Source organism: Pyrgilauda ruficollis, unplaced genomic scaffold (genome assembly GCF_017590135.1).
Source record: "Pyrgilauda ruficollis isolate IOZ18807 unplaced genomic scaffold, ASM1759013v1 scaffold3, whole genome shotgun sequence".
Taxonomy (NCBI): domain Eukaryota; kingdom Metazoa; phylum Chordata; class Aves; order Passeriformes; family Passeridae; genus Pyrgilauda; species Pyrgilauda ruficollis.
Genome location: NW_024524377.1, coordinates 12,304,704 through 12,320,595, shown reverse-complemented (window position 1 = coordinate 12,320,595; position 15,892 = coordinate 12,304,704). Strand labels below are relative to the sequence as shown.

Below are 15,892 nucleotides of genomic sequence, written 5' to 3'. Positions count from 1 at the left end.
AGGAGGGGAGCCTCGCTGATGCTGTCTGTCTGTTTCAGGGGGAGTTGCTGAGCCCGTGTCGATGCGATGGATCTGTGAAGTGCACGCACCAGCCATGTCTGATCAAATGGATTAGCGAGAGAGGCTGCTGGAGCTGTGAGCTGTGTTACTACAAGTATCACGTCATTGCCATAAGCACAAAGAACCCTCTGCAGGTAAAGGTACTAGAGACATTTCAAAGTCTATTTATTCTTGTTTCAATTTTTGTTTCTGGGAGCAAGCGGATTTTACCAGTGTGAGTTTTCCTTCCCTGTGCACGGGATTCATATGTCTGAGACACTTAGAAAGGATTGCCAGGGGCTGGTCCAAAGAGGCCCCATGTTCTGCTCAGTGATTCTGGGAGCATCCCTCAGGAGTCTGCTCTTTCTGTCCTTGGCAATTCCTATATTCACTTGCCTTCTGTTGAAAATTCCACAATAGTGCTGTAACACCTCACAGCCATTCAAATGCATTCATTCACTGGAGACCCCAGGTGTGCCTGTCTCCAGGGCCAGGCAAGGACTGCACCACTGTGGGATTTACTGCAACAGAGCACACAGTCTGTGACTGAGCAGTCGAGACACCACGTGTTCATAGTTGTGCCATTAATCCTGATCTCCTCCTGCTGAGACTCTGCTGTGTTGGCATGAGGGATGGTGGAGGCAGATGGAGGGTTCTTAGAGCTCTCCTCTCTGATCTCACCCCCTTTTTCACTTTACTGCTCTCACACAATCATGGCATGGCACAGGAGGTGTTGACTCTGATACTCTGGTCTCTTCAAGCCTGATTCTCGATGGACTTTTGCAGACATGCACACAACAGGTGAAGCACATTTGATAGGTCTGTGAAAGTCATCCAAGAACCCATGTTCTTTTTTATCTGAAAAGCACTGTAGTGAATAAGTCACAGTACAGACTGGTGATTTAAAATCCAGATTCAGAATGGGGAAAGCTGTGTGACTATTAAAAATGGGATAAATTATCCTTAAAAGCTATTGATTTATTGCGGAGGCAATGCCTGAAGATGCATTAATTGCTCCATGCCTTTGCTGAGCATCGTTAGTGCCTCGGCCATAAGGAAGCACATTACAGCCAGGCACTTCTGCTTAATCATCATCATCTGGACTGGAGAGGCATTACAGTGGTTTAGAGACCGTGGTCATTTCTGTAAGGCTTTCAGTCTGTCCAGTGACTGGCCCTCTGTGGGTCACTCTCTATCAGGAGGCAAGGACAGTGCTGGTGATGGTGCTCAGTTGTAGAGGGGAGTGCAAACTCCTGCTCTTTCAAACTGTGATCTCTGTGTGGTTTTTTTCTAGGCCTGAGGTCACTTACCACATTGAGGAAAAAGGGACAGCCCATTAGGACTCCAGACTTAAATGAAGTAGTGAAATTAGGGGGACATCATGGGGAAACTTTGCTGAGGGGAAGGAAAAACCTGCCTGTTCTCTGAGAGTCCCTACAGCTTCTGATTCAATTTTCCGTGAGCCATGGGCTGGACACATCAGTGGTTTCATCCCAAACATCAGATCCAGAGTGTTTTAATTTTTTGGCTCTAGCAACTCAGAGCAGATTGAAACACAGGAGGGGAGATGTGGACAAAGCAGCTTTTGTTTATTTCTGGAAAGCTGCTCCATGAGTGCCCTAATGCTTCCTGTGTCTCAGACTGGGGATGTGATGCTGAGCAGCACTGAATGTTTGTGAGTACAAATTTGTGAGCCTTTGTGTCCCCAGAACCGTCTTTAATGAGTGACTTCCAAATGCACTTTCAGGTGGCTCAGGGCACTGGGTCAATGACTTTCTTCCTGTTCCTCATTCAGGTAAAATTTTTTGGAGCTGCTCATGGACAAGCTTCCACCTCACACACAAAAATTTCAGAGCCTGTGCAAAGCATATCTCTCCCTGGACTCCCCTTTCAGAATGTGGCCTGATCTGATGGCCTTTGCCATGAACATAAAAAACTGAGTGGCAGAAACAGCTGAGTTAGAGGGCTCAGCTCCAGGAGCAAGGGTCCCAGAGGACTGTGCAGATCTGGGGCTTGCAGCCTTCAGATTGCTGGCTTAGACTTCACAGCACTTCTCACAGAAGCACTGGGAAATTTGGAGGATGGGAAGAAGCAACTGGAGTGAAAAGCCACTTGGCCTGGAATAAATGCAGTGTGTAGAGCTACAGCTGTGTGCCTGGGTGCCCTGTCTGGTGCCAGCACAAAGGCACTGCTGGGAAGCAGATGCTACCCTGGCATTAATATGCAAAATCCTGTGGGAAGTGGCTGATGCACCAGGCCAGGACTTCCTACCAGTACTAAGGGCTTGGGCCCCCCCATAACAAGTCACAGCATGTGCAGGTGGGAGGAGCATCCTTTCTGCTTGGCCTGCACCCCACGTGTGGATAACATGGGCCAGCTGGACATACAAGTGTATCTCAAAGTCCCTGAACTTTCTTCTCAGGGTCTGCTGGAACTTGGGCCCTGCTTTATTCTTACAAGAAATCTCTGAATTTCTCAAACAGTTTTCAGAGGGCAAATGCTGTAGGAAGTCATGGTCATCTGTTTTTTCCAGACCAACCATAATACAGACAAGGACCACACAAGCCTCATGTCCTTGTCCAATATAACCTATTTGGGTGATGCTCTGAGCCTGGCTAGATTCTAACCAGCAACATGGCCTACCTCTCTCCTGAGTCCTGTATCTGATAGACCGCTGGGAAGCCAAATCCAGGCAGCTGGCAGACCCTGGGCTCCCTGAAGCATGTCCAATTGGTCTGAACAGAGCAGCACATCCAACACCCACATGTTCCCTGGGACCTGCATGTTTCTCTGCCCATTTTGACATCTGCTGCACATTTTTTGGAGTGCTTAGAAGCACAGCATGGGCCAGATGTGTCTGGAGACTCATGGTGTGGGCAGAGAAGTTACAGTCGGGTTCATGCATAATTAACACAGTCTCCTTCCAGCCTCCAGGCTATTATGATGTTTCATACCAGAGACAGACCTTTAGTCTTCTGTTTTGGCAGAATTAATCTCTATAAATTAACCCACCCCACTCCCTGCTCCCTGGATTGCAGGCATTTAAGAGCAAAGGTCTTAAAGCAGCAATACTGCTAACCTGCTGAGACTGGGGGATTAAAGTTGTTGGACAGCATAGCAGGTGTCCTGCCAAGCAGCAGCTGGCCAGCAAAAATGAGCAAAAATACTCCATTAGCTGTGAACAACCAGGAAATCTAGAGCCTTTGTCCGTCCATCCATCCATCCATCCATCCGTCCGTCCGTCCATCCATCCATCCATTCACCCATCCACCAATCCATTCTCCTGCTCTCCAGTTTGCCAGTCACCAAGACAGGAGTCACGGGCTTGGAGGCTTTAAATGCTTCCCTCCATTGTAATACTTGTGTAAAGCCCATGACTTTTAAAAGGCCCTGAAGGCACAGGGCTTTGGAAGCACATTGTCATACTGCCTGCATCCTGGTGTTGATACATTGTGGAGTGGGTATCTGCCTTGATGGGCCTCTGAAGTGTATTTAATCTGTACACCTCCTTTGCAGTCAGTCCTGAACCACATCCACTCTGATGCTCTGATTTTAGCAAAGAGAAAATCTGTTTGAACCAACCTTCCCAACAACTGTCTGCAGTCTTGATGAGTTCAGCTCTGATTTACAGTTGTTATCTCCTGCTCTTCCTGCATTGCAGGCTATTTCAGCTCCAGAGATCCCCAGTTATCCAGTGCTGGGGTTGGAGTCTGGTCTCTGTTCTCCTCTGGCTCCATTTTGTCCATGGTGATGATCTGTTAGGAGCTGATGAGTGCTCTTACACGGCCTCCTCATCAGGACACTCACGACTGCAAGAACAGCTGATCTCACAGGGTGTTTGAACTTCAGCCTGAGATGCTGAGCTAAAAAGCTTGAGTCAAGTTTACTGATGTCTCCTGGTTGTCCCAGCCTGCTGAATCAGTTGTGTTGAGCATGAGCTTTGCTGGTCCCTGCTGAGCTTCAGCTGCAGCCTGCAAGCAGTGGGTACAGTCACTGCAAGAGAGACTTCAGGGCCTGTGTGTTATAACAGGAATTTTCCAGGATGCTGGTGCTGTAGCCTGAGTCTTACCAGATGCTGTGGCACATGGAGGAGGGGGGTTTTCATCGTTGCATTACATTTTCCATTACATGGCCCTACTGGGCCCTCCCTCCTCCTTGCTGCTTTTCTAGTATCTGAATAAGCCACAGCATCTGAAAGTGTACAGCAGGGAAGCTATTCCACAGCAGTGGCTTAATTTTGCTTGGTGAATTTATAAAAAAAAGCCATCCTGCAGAAGATAATTGAGGAGGATGGCCAGGGTCTTGGGACAGCAGCAAGGGGAGAACCACACCTAAGCTGCAAATGATCCTCTCCAACCTTCTAGGAAAAACCTCCTCTTGCTTGTAACCCTGGGTGTGAGAATTAAATTGCTGACTAGCACAGCTCAGGATGTTAATGATGTGTATTAAGGGGACGTGTCAGATACAGCAATAAAAATAAACTGAACTGCCTGAGGCAGGCATGGAGGAGCTCTCAGGGGAGTGCAGGAAGGCTCTTCCAGCAAATAAGACTTCTTTTCAAGCTGCTGCAGTAAGACATAGACATCTTCTGCAGGCAGTATCTGCCTTGGATATGCTTGTGCTGGTGCTTGGGAACCTTTGTAGACTGCAAGTGCCAAAGAAAGGGAAATACAGATCAGGCATTAAATGCTATAATAATGACATTATTCATCTGTGTTACATTAGCAGGTTTTCACTTACAAACCTCTAAGCAGGAGCACTGAAGCAAACAGGGAAACAGGTTTGTGTCAAGTACAACTTGCAGGTTATGAAACAGTGCAGAACAAGTGACATGCTCAAAGGCAGCAGTACCAGCTTGGACCCTGACTAAAGTCATTACAAATGTCAGACCTGAGCTCCTAAGAAGCCCTTTCTGAGGCATCTGGGTTGCAGAGCTTTGCAGTTTGGGCAAAATGGGATAACTTGGGGAAACTGGTCTGAGAGAGAGTGGTGTTTTGCACCTGCAGACATGGGTGGTGTGCCAAAGCACTTGGCTCAGGGGGGTGGTACCAGAGGACAGACAGACAGCTCCAGACAGCTTCTCCAGAATGGTTTGGAGGGTTGGAGCACTTTTCCAGTGTGGGTGGCAGACCATCACAGACAACTGCTTGGGCATGTTCTGAAGCCATTGTGAGTCTGGAGCTCATAAAACTGGTCCTGTTATCCTGTAGGAGCCTTTATAGCTTTTTGGTACCACCAAGTCCTTAGTTCTGCCCTGTTCAGCACTAGCAGAGCTTTCTACCTGCCTAAAGGTCATGTCTCTGACTGACAACCTGGGTGAGCTGCGTTGTTAAAGGTGCACTTTAGTGCAGCTCAGTGGCTACCAGGAGCTCGAGTCATTATCAGCTGAGGGAAAAAGGGCTCAGCTTTAGGTCTCTTCCCACAAGGTGGGATTGCTTGACACTGTGATCTTGCTAGATCTTGAACATTTGAGCTGGAGATTTGGAGGGAGGGGGCTGTGCCTGCTGCCAGGCATTCAGACAAAAAGCTTTGGGGGTTTCAGATGTGCCAATAGAGGGACTCCAGAGCTGCTGAGCAGCTCTACTGGTGACCCAAGGATGATAGGGTCACCTGCCAAGTCCCTGGTCTGCTGGACATAATGAGGGTGGAGAGGGCTTGGGGAAAAAGGGTGATTTTCTAAGAGCTGTTTTGAAATCTGAAAGACATAGTGCTGTGATTGAGGTGAGCTCCTAAGGCTACCTGTGCAGGGACACATCAAGCCCAGCTCCTGCAGCTGAAATTCATCAGCACATTCCACCTCTGAGCAGCTCTTGGACCTTTCTGTCTGAGCACTCATGGGGGTAAGAGGCTCTATCTGTCTCATGCTAACATCTTCTATCTCATACGCTAAGATGTGTAGTGAAATGGAATTAAAAGATGAAAAATACTTACTCTAGTTATTAGTGGCTCAAGCTAGATCTGAGACAGTAAATTTCAGTTCTCAGAGCTGCCAGAGAGAAAATACATTTATTACTTCTTCTTCTTCTTTTTGTTTATTTTTTCTTTTTTTTTTTCCTGGAAAATATTAAATTCTTCTGCATGCTGCCTGTTTTCCACAATGTTCAGCTTTAACCCATTTACCTCCTTGCCAGAGGGAAATCACACCCCAGTGCCACCTTCTGAACAGAGTCAGGACTGCTGCTGTGTGTGTCACTGTCACTGAGTGCCAGATGCAGAGGGAGAGCATCCTACCCCCTGGCACAGCTGGCAGACTCCAGGCTCTTCATTATCACCACAGTGAACTTCCCAGTAGCCACTGCCAGCTGAGCAGTGTCAGGCACTGTCCCTCCCAGTGTTTCAGCCTCCCTGTTCCCAGCCAAGGGGAGCAGGATTTGAGGTTTTGCACTCAGGTGTAACTCTTCTGTTCTCTGAGCCCCATCCCCTTTGACAATGTATTTAGTGCTACACCTAAGCCTCCTTTTCTCTGCAAAGCCATGGTGTTGGTTTTACATGGCATCAAGTTGCAGAAAACAGTTCCTTCTTCTCTTCCCTTCGCCTCTAATTGCTACCTTGGAAGGACCTGTTGCTACCAGAGGCCTTGCAGTATGCCAGGCAGATGGTGAGGAGCCAGTCCATTACCTCCTCAAGAGAGAGAAATGATGCAGAATGATTTGGCTGGCACAGGCGCACGCGGTCAGTGTGAGGGGCCTGCGGTAAAGCCTTCGCACGCAGCACCAGGCTGTGCTCTCAGCGCTCTCATTCCTCCCAGTCAGCCACAGGCAGTGGAAGGGGAGATGAGGTCTGGGGAAAGCTGCAGGGGTGAAACTGCAACCCCATGCACGTAGCCAATCTTCCTCCCCACCACATGAATTTAGTCCTGGAGCTCTGGGCTAATGGCATTGCTTGCAGATTTGTCTTTCATTGGCTTATGATGCTATTGAGAGCAAAGCTGAAGAGCTGGTAGGAGGATGGCAGAGCTGCTAATCCCACCTTCACAAGCCAGATTTGTTATGGGTGCTGGGTGGCCTTTGCTCTGCTTGATGTCGGGAGAGGAGTTGCACCATTGCGCCTCTCCTGTGGACTCCAGCACCCCTGCAGCATTGGGACTTCCAGGCGGTTCACTGTGGGACCTTCTCAGTGGCACAAAGGGGCCAGGTGGATTTGGTGGAGGCATGGAGCAGGTCAGGCTGTGGCAGAGTGGGAATGGGCTGTTGAAAAGGTTACTGAGTGTCCCCAGTGCTAAGTGTTTGCCTTTGGCTGGGTCAGCTGCTGGGGCAGATCGCAGGAAGGGGACTAGAGTAGCTGAGCCCAGGGAAAAGACTGGGTTTAGCTGAGCCCAGTCCTGCTTCAGTGGGGAACAAGCTCTCTCTCTGTTCAGCAGCTCAGTGGTCATTTCTGTGGCCAACTACCAAATAAGCTGGTACCGCCCACATCACTGGTGCAGCACATCCACGGTAGACAATGTGAGGGCTGTCTGCCCTTGCAGGATGTAAGCCAGGGAGCAAGGCTGGCAGAGGCAGAGGAATCTCCTTCAGCTGGCACTCGCAGACCTCAGCCTCTGGCTGAAGCTCTCATTTGTCCCTCTCCAAATGCAGCCCCTTTCAGGGAAGTGCATTTGGTTCAGGAGTTTGATCATTGGACTGGTAGCAGTGCCATGCATGCCTGTACCAGCACAAGTCACTTCTTGTCCTTCTTGCCCTTCAGTTCAAAAGTCCTTGCAAAAAACATGGCTAACTCCTGGTTGGCGTGAGCATTAAAGAGGTATCCAGTACTTGAACTCCCTTCTTGCACTGCAGAAGGATGGGACAAGGCTTGCTGGGTGATCTGCTGTCCTAGGATATGTTTGATCAACATGCAGGGCACTGAGATCTCACAAGACTGTCATTTCATAAGGACACTGAATTCAGACTGAATCTAGGCTAAAGATTTTCAACTCCTCTGAATCCTCTGTACCTGCTGGAGGTTGAAGTCCATCTTTGTTTATCCTCCTGCCAGTCCCACTGTGATTTCAAGGGCATGTATCTCACAGCTAGAGGTGGCCTATATACTTCAATGCCAGGAGAGACTGCCTCTCCTCAGCCTGTTTACACATTTGATTTTTGATTTGCAGTAGATGCTATGGACCATGTCCCCAAGTCTTGTTAAAGACTCCAATTTCTGCTCTTGGTTTTATAGGACAGTTTTCTCAGCAGTGTAAATCTGAGTGGGGAGGTTTTATGCTGGATGACAGAGAGGAGTCTGGGTTTAGGATATTTATAATGTAGCTTATACAAAGCTATTTGACAAAGTGAATGGATTTGGAGGAGTTATTTCTATTTTTTTCTTTTTTCTGAGGAAGAAGCATTGACGTTTACCTTGGAACACAGCCTGAATATGTCATCATCTAAAGGCAGGGTGTCCTGACCACAACAACTTGTGTTCTTTGTAGCACATTCTGTGGGATGTGCTTTGCCACTGTGAGATTCTACCTAGGGCTGTGATCATATCAAATCTCACAAAGTGGCACAGAGCCAGCTCATATGAGGCCTTCCAAAGAAAGCTTGGTTCTTTGAGATACTTACTCTTTTGGTACTGGAATGCCCTGGATGAGGATGTTGCCTGGCCTCTATTTGAGGGAGTAACTGAACTTTATGGTTTGTGATGGCCATCGCAGATCTACCGTCATGAGCGTGTTATTTTTGGTGTCTTGCCTTCATCCATCCTGCCTCACTCAGGTTGCTGTGCTTTCCTGGTGAGATGCAGGACTCCTTTCCACTGCCTCTTTGGCAGTGCTGTTAAGAAACCCAAGGCCATGCACAGTGGAACAATGGCCACGCTCCATCCCAGATGTGGATGGGGTAAAAGCACTTATGCCCATAGGTGCTCTTTGAGATCTCCAAAGCCACCACAATGGTGTAAAACAGTGATGTGCTCCAAGTAACTAATGTCTTCTCTTTTGTCCTTCCTCCCTCCCTCCCTCTTGTCCCCTCCCTGTACAGTGGCAGGCCATCTCTCTGACAGTCATTGAGAAGGTTCAGATAGCAGCGGCCATCCTGGGTTCCCTCTTCCTCATCGCCAGTATCTCGTGGCTCATCTGGTCGACCTTCAGTCCTTCAGCCAAGTGGCAGCGCCAGGACCTGCTCTTCCAGATCTGCTATGGAATGTACGGCTTCATGGACATTGTCTGTATAGGTGGGTGATCGTCTCTCACACCGCGGCCACGGCCGCCCGCTCACTCGCCTCTGGAGAGGAGTGGGGGATGGCGTGGAGAGCCAGCCCATACAGTTTGGCTTGGATTGAGTGCCCACAGCTTTTCCTCCTCCTTGCTTTTATGGCCCATTTTTCACTATTCTCTCAGCTCACCTGGGTGGCCCCAGAGTGCTTCCTTGGCTGGGGTGTCAGAGGGACCTGCAAGAATGCCAGAGTGAAGCAGATGTCTCTTCAGAGCAAGAAGTGGGTGGGGAGATCTGGGGGAGGCTGGAGAGTGTAAGGCTTTAGAGGAGCTCCTCTCCTCCTGGAATAGCTAATTTAGGGACTGCCCCACACCAGGCATGGCAGGGTCTCTCCACACGCAGCTCCTTGGCTCTCCAGCCCAGTCTCTCTGCCAGGCAGGAATGGCTTCCCCTTCTTTGGGCCACCTTGGAGCTGCAAGTCCAAACCAGGTCATGGGCCAGGCTGGGGTCCTTGTCAGGTTGCTGGTGCAGAGCAGCTCTTTGAGGATGCAGCTGCCTCGCTCACACTGCACAAGCCTGGAAAGCACAGCAGCTGCTGGCAGCCTGGCCCCAGTAGAGTCTCCCTGGGACCAGTGCAGGTCTGCAGGGTGGAGGGACATAGCTGGCAATACCTGCAGCAGCTCCTGAAGCACTCTGGTGAGCACCAGCCACCTCGGAATGTGCCCCTGAGCAGTGTCCACCCAAGCCCAGGCCACAAGATAACTTGTCAGTTCAAGTGACCCTGACAGGAAGCAAAAAGGGCACCAGAGAGCTTTTCATGTCTGGATCCTGGCATCACTGTTATAAAGTTAGAAGAAGCCCTCACAAACTCAGTGGGAGAAGGCAGTCCTCTTGACTTGGCGGATACGTGTATGTGTGGATAGAGCCATTCCAGAGGGAAGAACAGCCCCCATTCTGACCCTCAGGAGAAGCAGGACAGAGCAGCAACTGGTGGAATTTGGGTGCAGAAGTAAAACAGACCCAGTGGCAGGGACAGAATTCTGGACTGCACACCCTGGTATCCAGGTTCAAATAGCTCTCAGCCTTAGCAGCCTTCCAGCACAGGACTTGGGCCTGCCAAGACCAATTCCTCCCACTGTGCCAGCAACGAGATGTGAGCTTGGCCTGTAGAGAGCATCCTGCTCCTTCATGTGATGCTAGTGGAGCTACCACATTTCCCCAGGAACTACTGTAGCAAAGGGGGTTAAAGAGAGATGGGCAGCACCCATATGTTGGCACAGTAGGCGATAACCTCTTGCTGGTGGAATTGAAAGTGGAAAAAAGATTTCCCTATGCATGTGTGGTGTGCACATGTGTCGCCTTGTTGGCAGGGGACAGAAGTGGAGAGCTCTGAGCTGGGCAGACATCAGTATCATGATTAACTGGCTTTGATAAAGCTTCAAGAGCTGAGGGGAACTGATTAGCTCATCTGTTAATAGGAGGTAAATCTTCCCACATAGCAGAGAACAAACCATGCCAGCCTTGAACTGAAGGGGAACTGAGCAGACAGATCAGATTTTAGGTCCTTTTGTTTGTTTGTTTGTTTGTTTGTTTGTTCTTGTTAACTTTTCTAAGGATTTGGCCTCTATTTCTCTTTTCCACCTTGTCTGAAGGAAAAATAAATTTATTTGCATCTCCACTGATATCACCATTAAGCATAATGCCCTAAGCCGGGAGCTTTGATTTTTTTTTTTCCAGCAAAAGAAGAAGCAAACATCCCATTCCCAGGAACATTTCAGTCGTGACTTGGGGCATCCCCTTGTCTCATGTTTCTCCCAGCACAGCTGGCAGTCCTGGGGTGCCAGGCATGCTGGCTTTCCCACAAACTCAAAAGCCAGTGGGAAGCATTACAGATGCAGTGAGTTAACATGTCTGTACGTGGGTTCTCTTGCCCAGCACTCAGCAACTACCCAGAGCTGGCTCCACTTGGGCTGTGTGCAGCACGTCTGCCCGTGCTGCCAGGCAGCCCACCCGTGCTCATGTAGGAGAGGGGATGTTCTGGAGCACGTGAGCTCTGTCTCCATTCCTGTAGAAAAGCTCATATGTGATGCTGCCAGGCCCCTGCCACCCTGCAGTGTACAACTTGATTGTATAGTGCATTTTTGCTTTTGAAATCCCAGCTGTTCCTGCTGCTGCTGCTGCTCCCAGCTCAGCAGTGCAGAGGAAATGAGCTCTGAGCAGTACTAGCTGAGAGTGTGTGTTCACTCTCCTCTCCTCCTCCTCCTCTTCTGCCCAGTTCAAACTCACTGACAGATGAGATCTTCAGCAGGAGCTGTGACTCCCTGGCTGTTGATGTGGTCATCTCTCTTTTCTGAGTGACTTCTCCTCAACCCTGCAGATTTCAGGGGCTGCACTAGCACTAGCCAAAAGGCTGGTCTGTCCCACGGAGAGGCAAGGCTAGGGGAAGGGAGTGATCACAGGGGATTCTATCCTATGAACACAAGCTGAGAGTGTTAGAGCATTGGGGTTGTTCTGCTTGGAGAAGAGAAGGGTCTGGGGATACAGCTTTCCAGTACATCAAGGGACCTACGAGAGAGCTGGAGAGGGACTTAGGGCAAGGGCATGTAGTGATGGAACACTGGTCATGGCTTTAATTTGAAAGAGAGTAGGATTAGATATTAGCAAGAAATACTTTACTGTGAGGGTGGTGATGCACTGGAGCAGGTTGCCCAGACAAGTTGTGGGTGCCAATCCCTGGAAGTGTTCAAGGCCACACTGGACAGGGCTCTGTGCAACCTGGAGTAGTGGGAGGTGGCCCTGCCCAAGGCAGGTCGGAAGAAGATGATCTTTAAGGTCCCTTCCAACCCAACCCATTCTATGAACACTGCAACTGAGGCAAATTCCTCATTCATTATAACTTTGTGATAGATGCAATGTTTCCCTAGAAGGCTTGCAGTGAGTTCCTCACTGTGGAACAGCTTTTCTCCCTCTCTTTATCCTTCCTCCAAACCTTACTGCTTCATGCAGGGTCTTTTCACAAAAAGTCAAAGGCAGCTCTGGAGATTGAAAGTTCTGCTCCTGACTGCCAGCATGGCCCCAAGTCTCTTGTTATTCATCCTTGGGTTTTAGTTCAACTTCTGCAAGTTTAGGATAAAACCTCTCATGGATAATTACAGTGGCAATGGATCTTGAAATACCGGAGCGTTGTTTGTGCAATTCAGTGTCTCCTCCTCTAGAGCCCTTTTCCTCTTTTGTTACCTAGCCTGTGGGTGGACAGGAAAGATTTAGGAACTAAGAAATGCTCAGTCATGGGGAAAGGGCAGGACATTAAGTGCACTCGGTTCTACCACACTTTTTTTTCCCAGCTAATGTAAGATGCTGTCTGTACATTTTTTTTTTTTGTAACAGGCTGGGCAGCCTTAGTAGCAGAATGTGATACCATAGGTCCTACAGTAATTGTATTAATACCAGTTGTTTCTTCCTTCAGCTTGACCCCCAAGTTTTTCTTTCACTAGCAGAGGAGCAGAGGTTTTAAAGACAAGGTACTTACTGAAGAGCAGGTGTGCTGAAACAGAGCTCCTCTGTAGTTCCTGCCAGTTTGCACTTCAGTGATACTTGGGTGTCTCAGATCCATCGGGTAGCCAGTGACTCTTGTCCCAGAGGCCAGTTTACACACCCTGTCACTGGAGGTGCTCAGTAGGACACTTCCTCTGGCACTGTGGAGTCTCACAGCTGGAGAAGTCACCAACTCTACAGAGATGTGACTAAAATCAGGCAGGCAATCAGCAACTGCCCAGCTGTTTTGTGTGATCTCCTCTCTACCTAGTCACTAAGGGATTTAGATAGCAATTTGCCAAGACAGAGATACCAGTGGAAATCTGCATGGACAATCCCATGGCAGCACTGCGCGTGGACAATCCCATGGCAGCACTGATCTTTCTGGTGTGGAGTCAAAGGTGAGGGCCTGAGTGCTTCCCTCCACATATAGCTCCCTCAGCATGGATCATTTGGTTGTTGTTATCCTCATTTGTTCTGAAATGGTCAGATCATCTCCAAGCTGAACTCTCAAAATATGTCTGTTTACTCAGAGACTACTGATCCATGGAACAAAATCCAGGGGTCTGGATTTGACCCTCAGTCACTAACCTTCAGTAACCTTCTAGTTTTATTCAGACTTTTCTAGATCTGGCATGCCCCACAAAAACAGTTGGGAGGGACAGAAACCATTATCTACCTCTTCACCCATGATAAAAACAAAAATCACAACCAAAGTAAAACCAGTCTGCTCCTCACGATCAGTGGGACAGGTGGTATGGCCCCAAGCACCAGAAATCTCTGTCCTTCTGGGCAAGACGTGCAAGATGGCCTTTCAACACTGTCTCCCCCTTGCTCTCAGACATTTAACAGGAGGGCAAGAAGCACTGGAAAAGATTGCTTGGGTTTTGTGGGAACCTCCAGTACTGGATTTTATTTAAGAACCTGTTAGACAACATATGTCAAGAACAGGTTGCAGAGAGATGATCCCAGTTTGTGAAGGAGGAACAAATTAAATGCTTCTTGATATCCAGCCAGTCTCGATGTCTTTGATTCTGATCTCTCTTTCATCTGTGCTATCTCTGGTCATGTCTGTAGGACAGATATGAGAGTTGGATTAAACTAGAAACTGGTGACGATGCCAGCATAGGTACTGCTCTGCTTATGAAGTCATCTACAACACAGACATCTGAGATCAGGAAGCAGGAAGGGAATGAAAAGTGAGATGGGGACTGTTCATTTGATTAACTGCTCTCTCCATGGTCCATGAGAGGTAAATCCAAGAGGTAAATCTCTTGCATAGTGAGATTAGCAAAAATGCGGTTATCGAAATGCGAAGATAAATGGAATGAGCCTTCACAGGCATCAGCTACTGAGCAGAGAGTAGCAGCTTAGAGCTGGCCTGTAAATCCTGAGAGATACCTGCCTGCTAATTAAATGACAGTCCTTGGAGAGGAAGGGAGGGGTTTGCCTCTGTCTCTGTCAAGGTGCATTTAGGGGAAGTCGACATTTGTAGAATAAGGTGTCATTTGGGGTCAGGAGGACAGGAAAGCATCTCCTGTTAAACAAGGAGGAACTCTGCCAGCTAATGAGAGCATGTCACAGAGTAGGCTCAGGCATCCCCAGATGGGCTCTGAGGGAGAAGCTTGTCCCAGGAGGGCCATTAGCAGGCTGTGTGCACAGGGCTGTGGCAATATGGTTTGTGTGTGCTGGCCTGCTTGGGATCACACAGGGTATCCCTGAGGTTGGCGTGCTGGGGGGTTATCCCCAGCAATGCAAAAGTAATCTGATCCACCTCTCCGTGGATCAGTGACTGATGGGCACTTCTGCTCTGTCTGTGCCCAAGTCCCTGCTCCCTGGCTCACCCTGCCTTGGTGCTGACAGCAGTGCACTTCTGCAAGCACTAAATCCTCGTGCTCTTTGAAGTTTTTCCCGCTCTTTCCCTCGCCGGTCCCTGATGGTATTTGCCTTCAGAACAGCACTACAGCTCAGCATCACAAGATGGGCAGAGCAGGACCATTCATCCAGCCAACGACTCTTGTTGGCACACCATGGCAATCCATTACAGATCAGGAAATGTCTGCCTGCTGTTTTTAATCCCAGCTGCCAGAAGGAATAATCAAAAGCATCCAGTATGTCTGACAGCATCTCAGCACAACCATAGGTAATAACATAAGAAATCAATAGCCAATTAAAACTGATCCAGAGCATTTGATCTTTCATAGTGCAGTGGGAACAGTAATTAATGGAGCTTCCTTGAAACAGTGACAATTCAAGCTTCCTGCCAAGATTAATGGGGTTTTGTTCTAAATGAGCTTTGCTTTCTAGAGGAAATGCCGGGCTGAGGTAGCCTCAGGGTGTTATCTAGCCAGGTCACTTGGGCCCTCAGCATTCAAAGGATTTAGGAGTCAAAGTCACAACAAAATAAAAAGAAACTGAGAAATGAGGTGTCTTCAGGGTCTTGGTCTTCATCTGTATCGATCCCATTCTCAAAAGGAAAGCAGACGTTTTCATTCAGGTCTACACAGTTCCCCAAGGTACAAAGCTGGAAGAATCACTACCGTGGTAGGGAATCAGTTTTGAGGAAGCACCAAACCTGCACGTTGGCTTCATGACACCCTAAAGGCAGAGCACAAGGCAGAGAAGTTCAGCAAATTCTTTGGAGGAGAGACCTGACAGCAGCCCACATAACAAATGTGTGTGGCTTTGGCATACCTGGAAGAGATCTGTGAGAGTATACAGAAGTCTTCTGTGTCTTTCAGCTTAATGCCCTGCTTGCCATGCTCTTCATGTACTTCTTACCCAATTTGCATGTAAACTGGAGCCATCAGGAGCTAACAACAGTGGCCAGATCCAGGTCATGCCTTCAGAGCAGCTAGCTGGGATAAATCTAGGCAGCAAAGTCACCTTTTCTTCACCATGAACTCTGGTTTGGACACATTCAGACACAGTGTGCATGCTTTAAAAAACACTTGAGCAAATTATTGATCTATCAGCTGTACAGAGGCTGTGTAGACAGGACGGCCCCCACAGGGCATGTTACGGGGCTCTCGATCCAGCTGGGCAGGGTCCCTCCTGGGGAGCAATCATTGTGGGCCCTTAGCTGGGCCAGCATCAGGAGAAGCAACGCTGCAAAGCTGATCTGACCATTGACTCCTTGGCTGTTATCCAGGAACAGTGGATCCTCGGCAAATCGAGACAAGCCACCC

The 15,892-nt window shown here is 48.8% G+C and overlaps 1 protein-coding gene across 1 annotated transcript in view; it reads left to right on the top strand.

Moving 5' to 3' along the window:
* Positions 1-15,892, top strand: part of MARCHF4 (membrane associated ring-CH-type finger 4) — a 92,979-nt gene that overhangs the window by 64,645 nt on the left and 12,442 nt on the right. The window contains exons 2-3 of the mRNA XM_041473374.1: positions 39-194; positions 8,997-9,189. Coding sequence (XP_041329308.1) covers positions 39-194; positions 8,997-9,189 — 349 coding nt within the window. The remainder of the gene's footprint in view (positions 1-38; positions 195-8,996; positions 9,190-15,892) is intronic.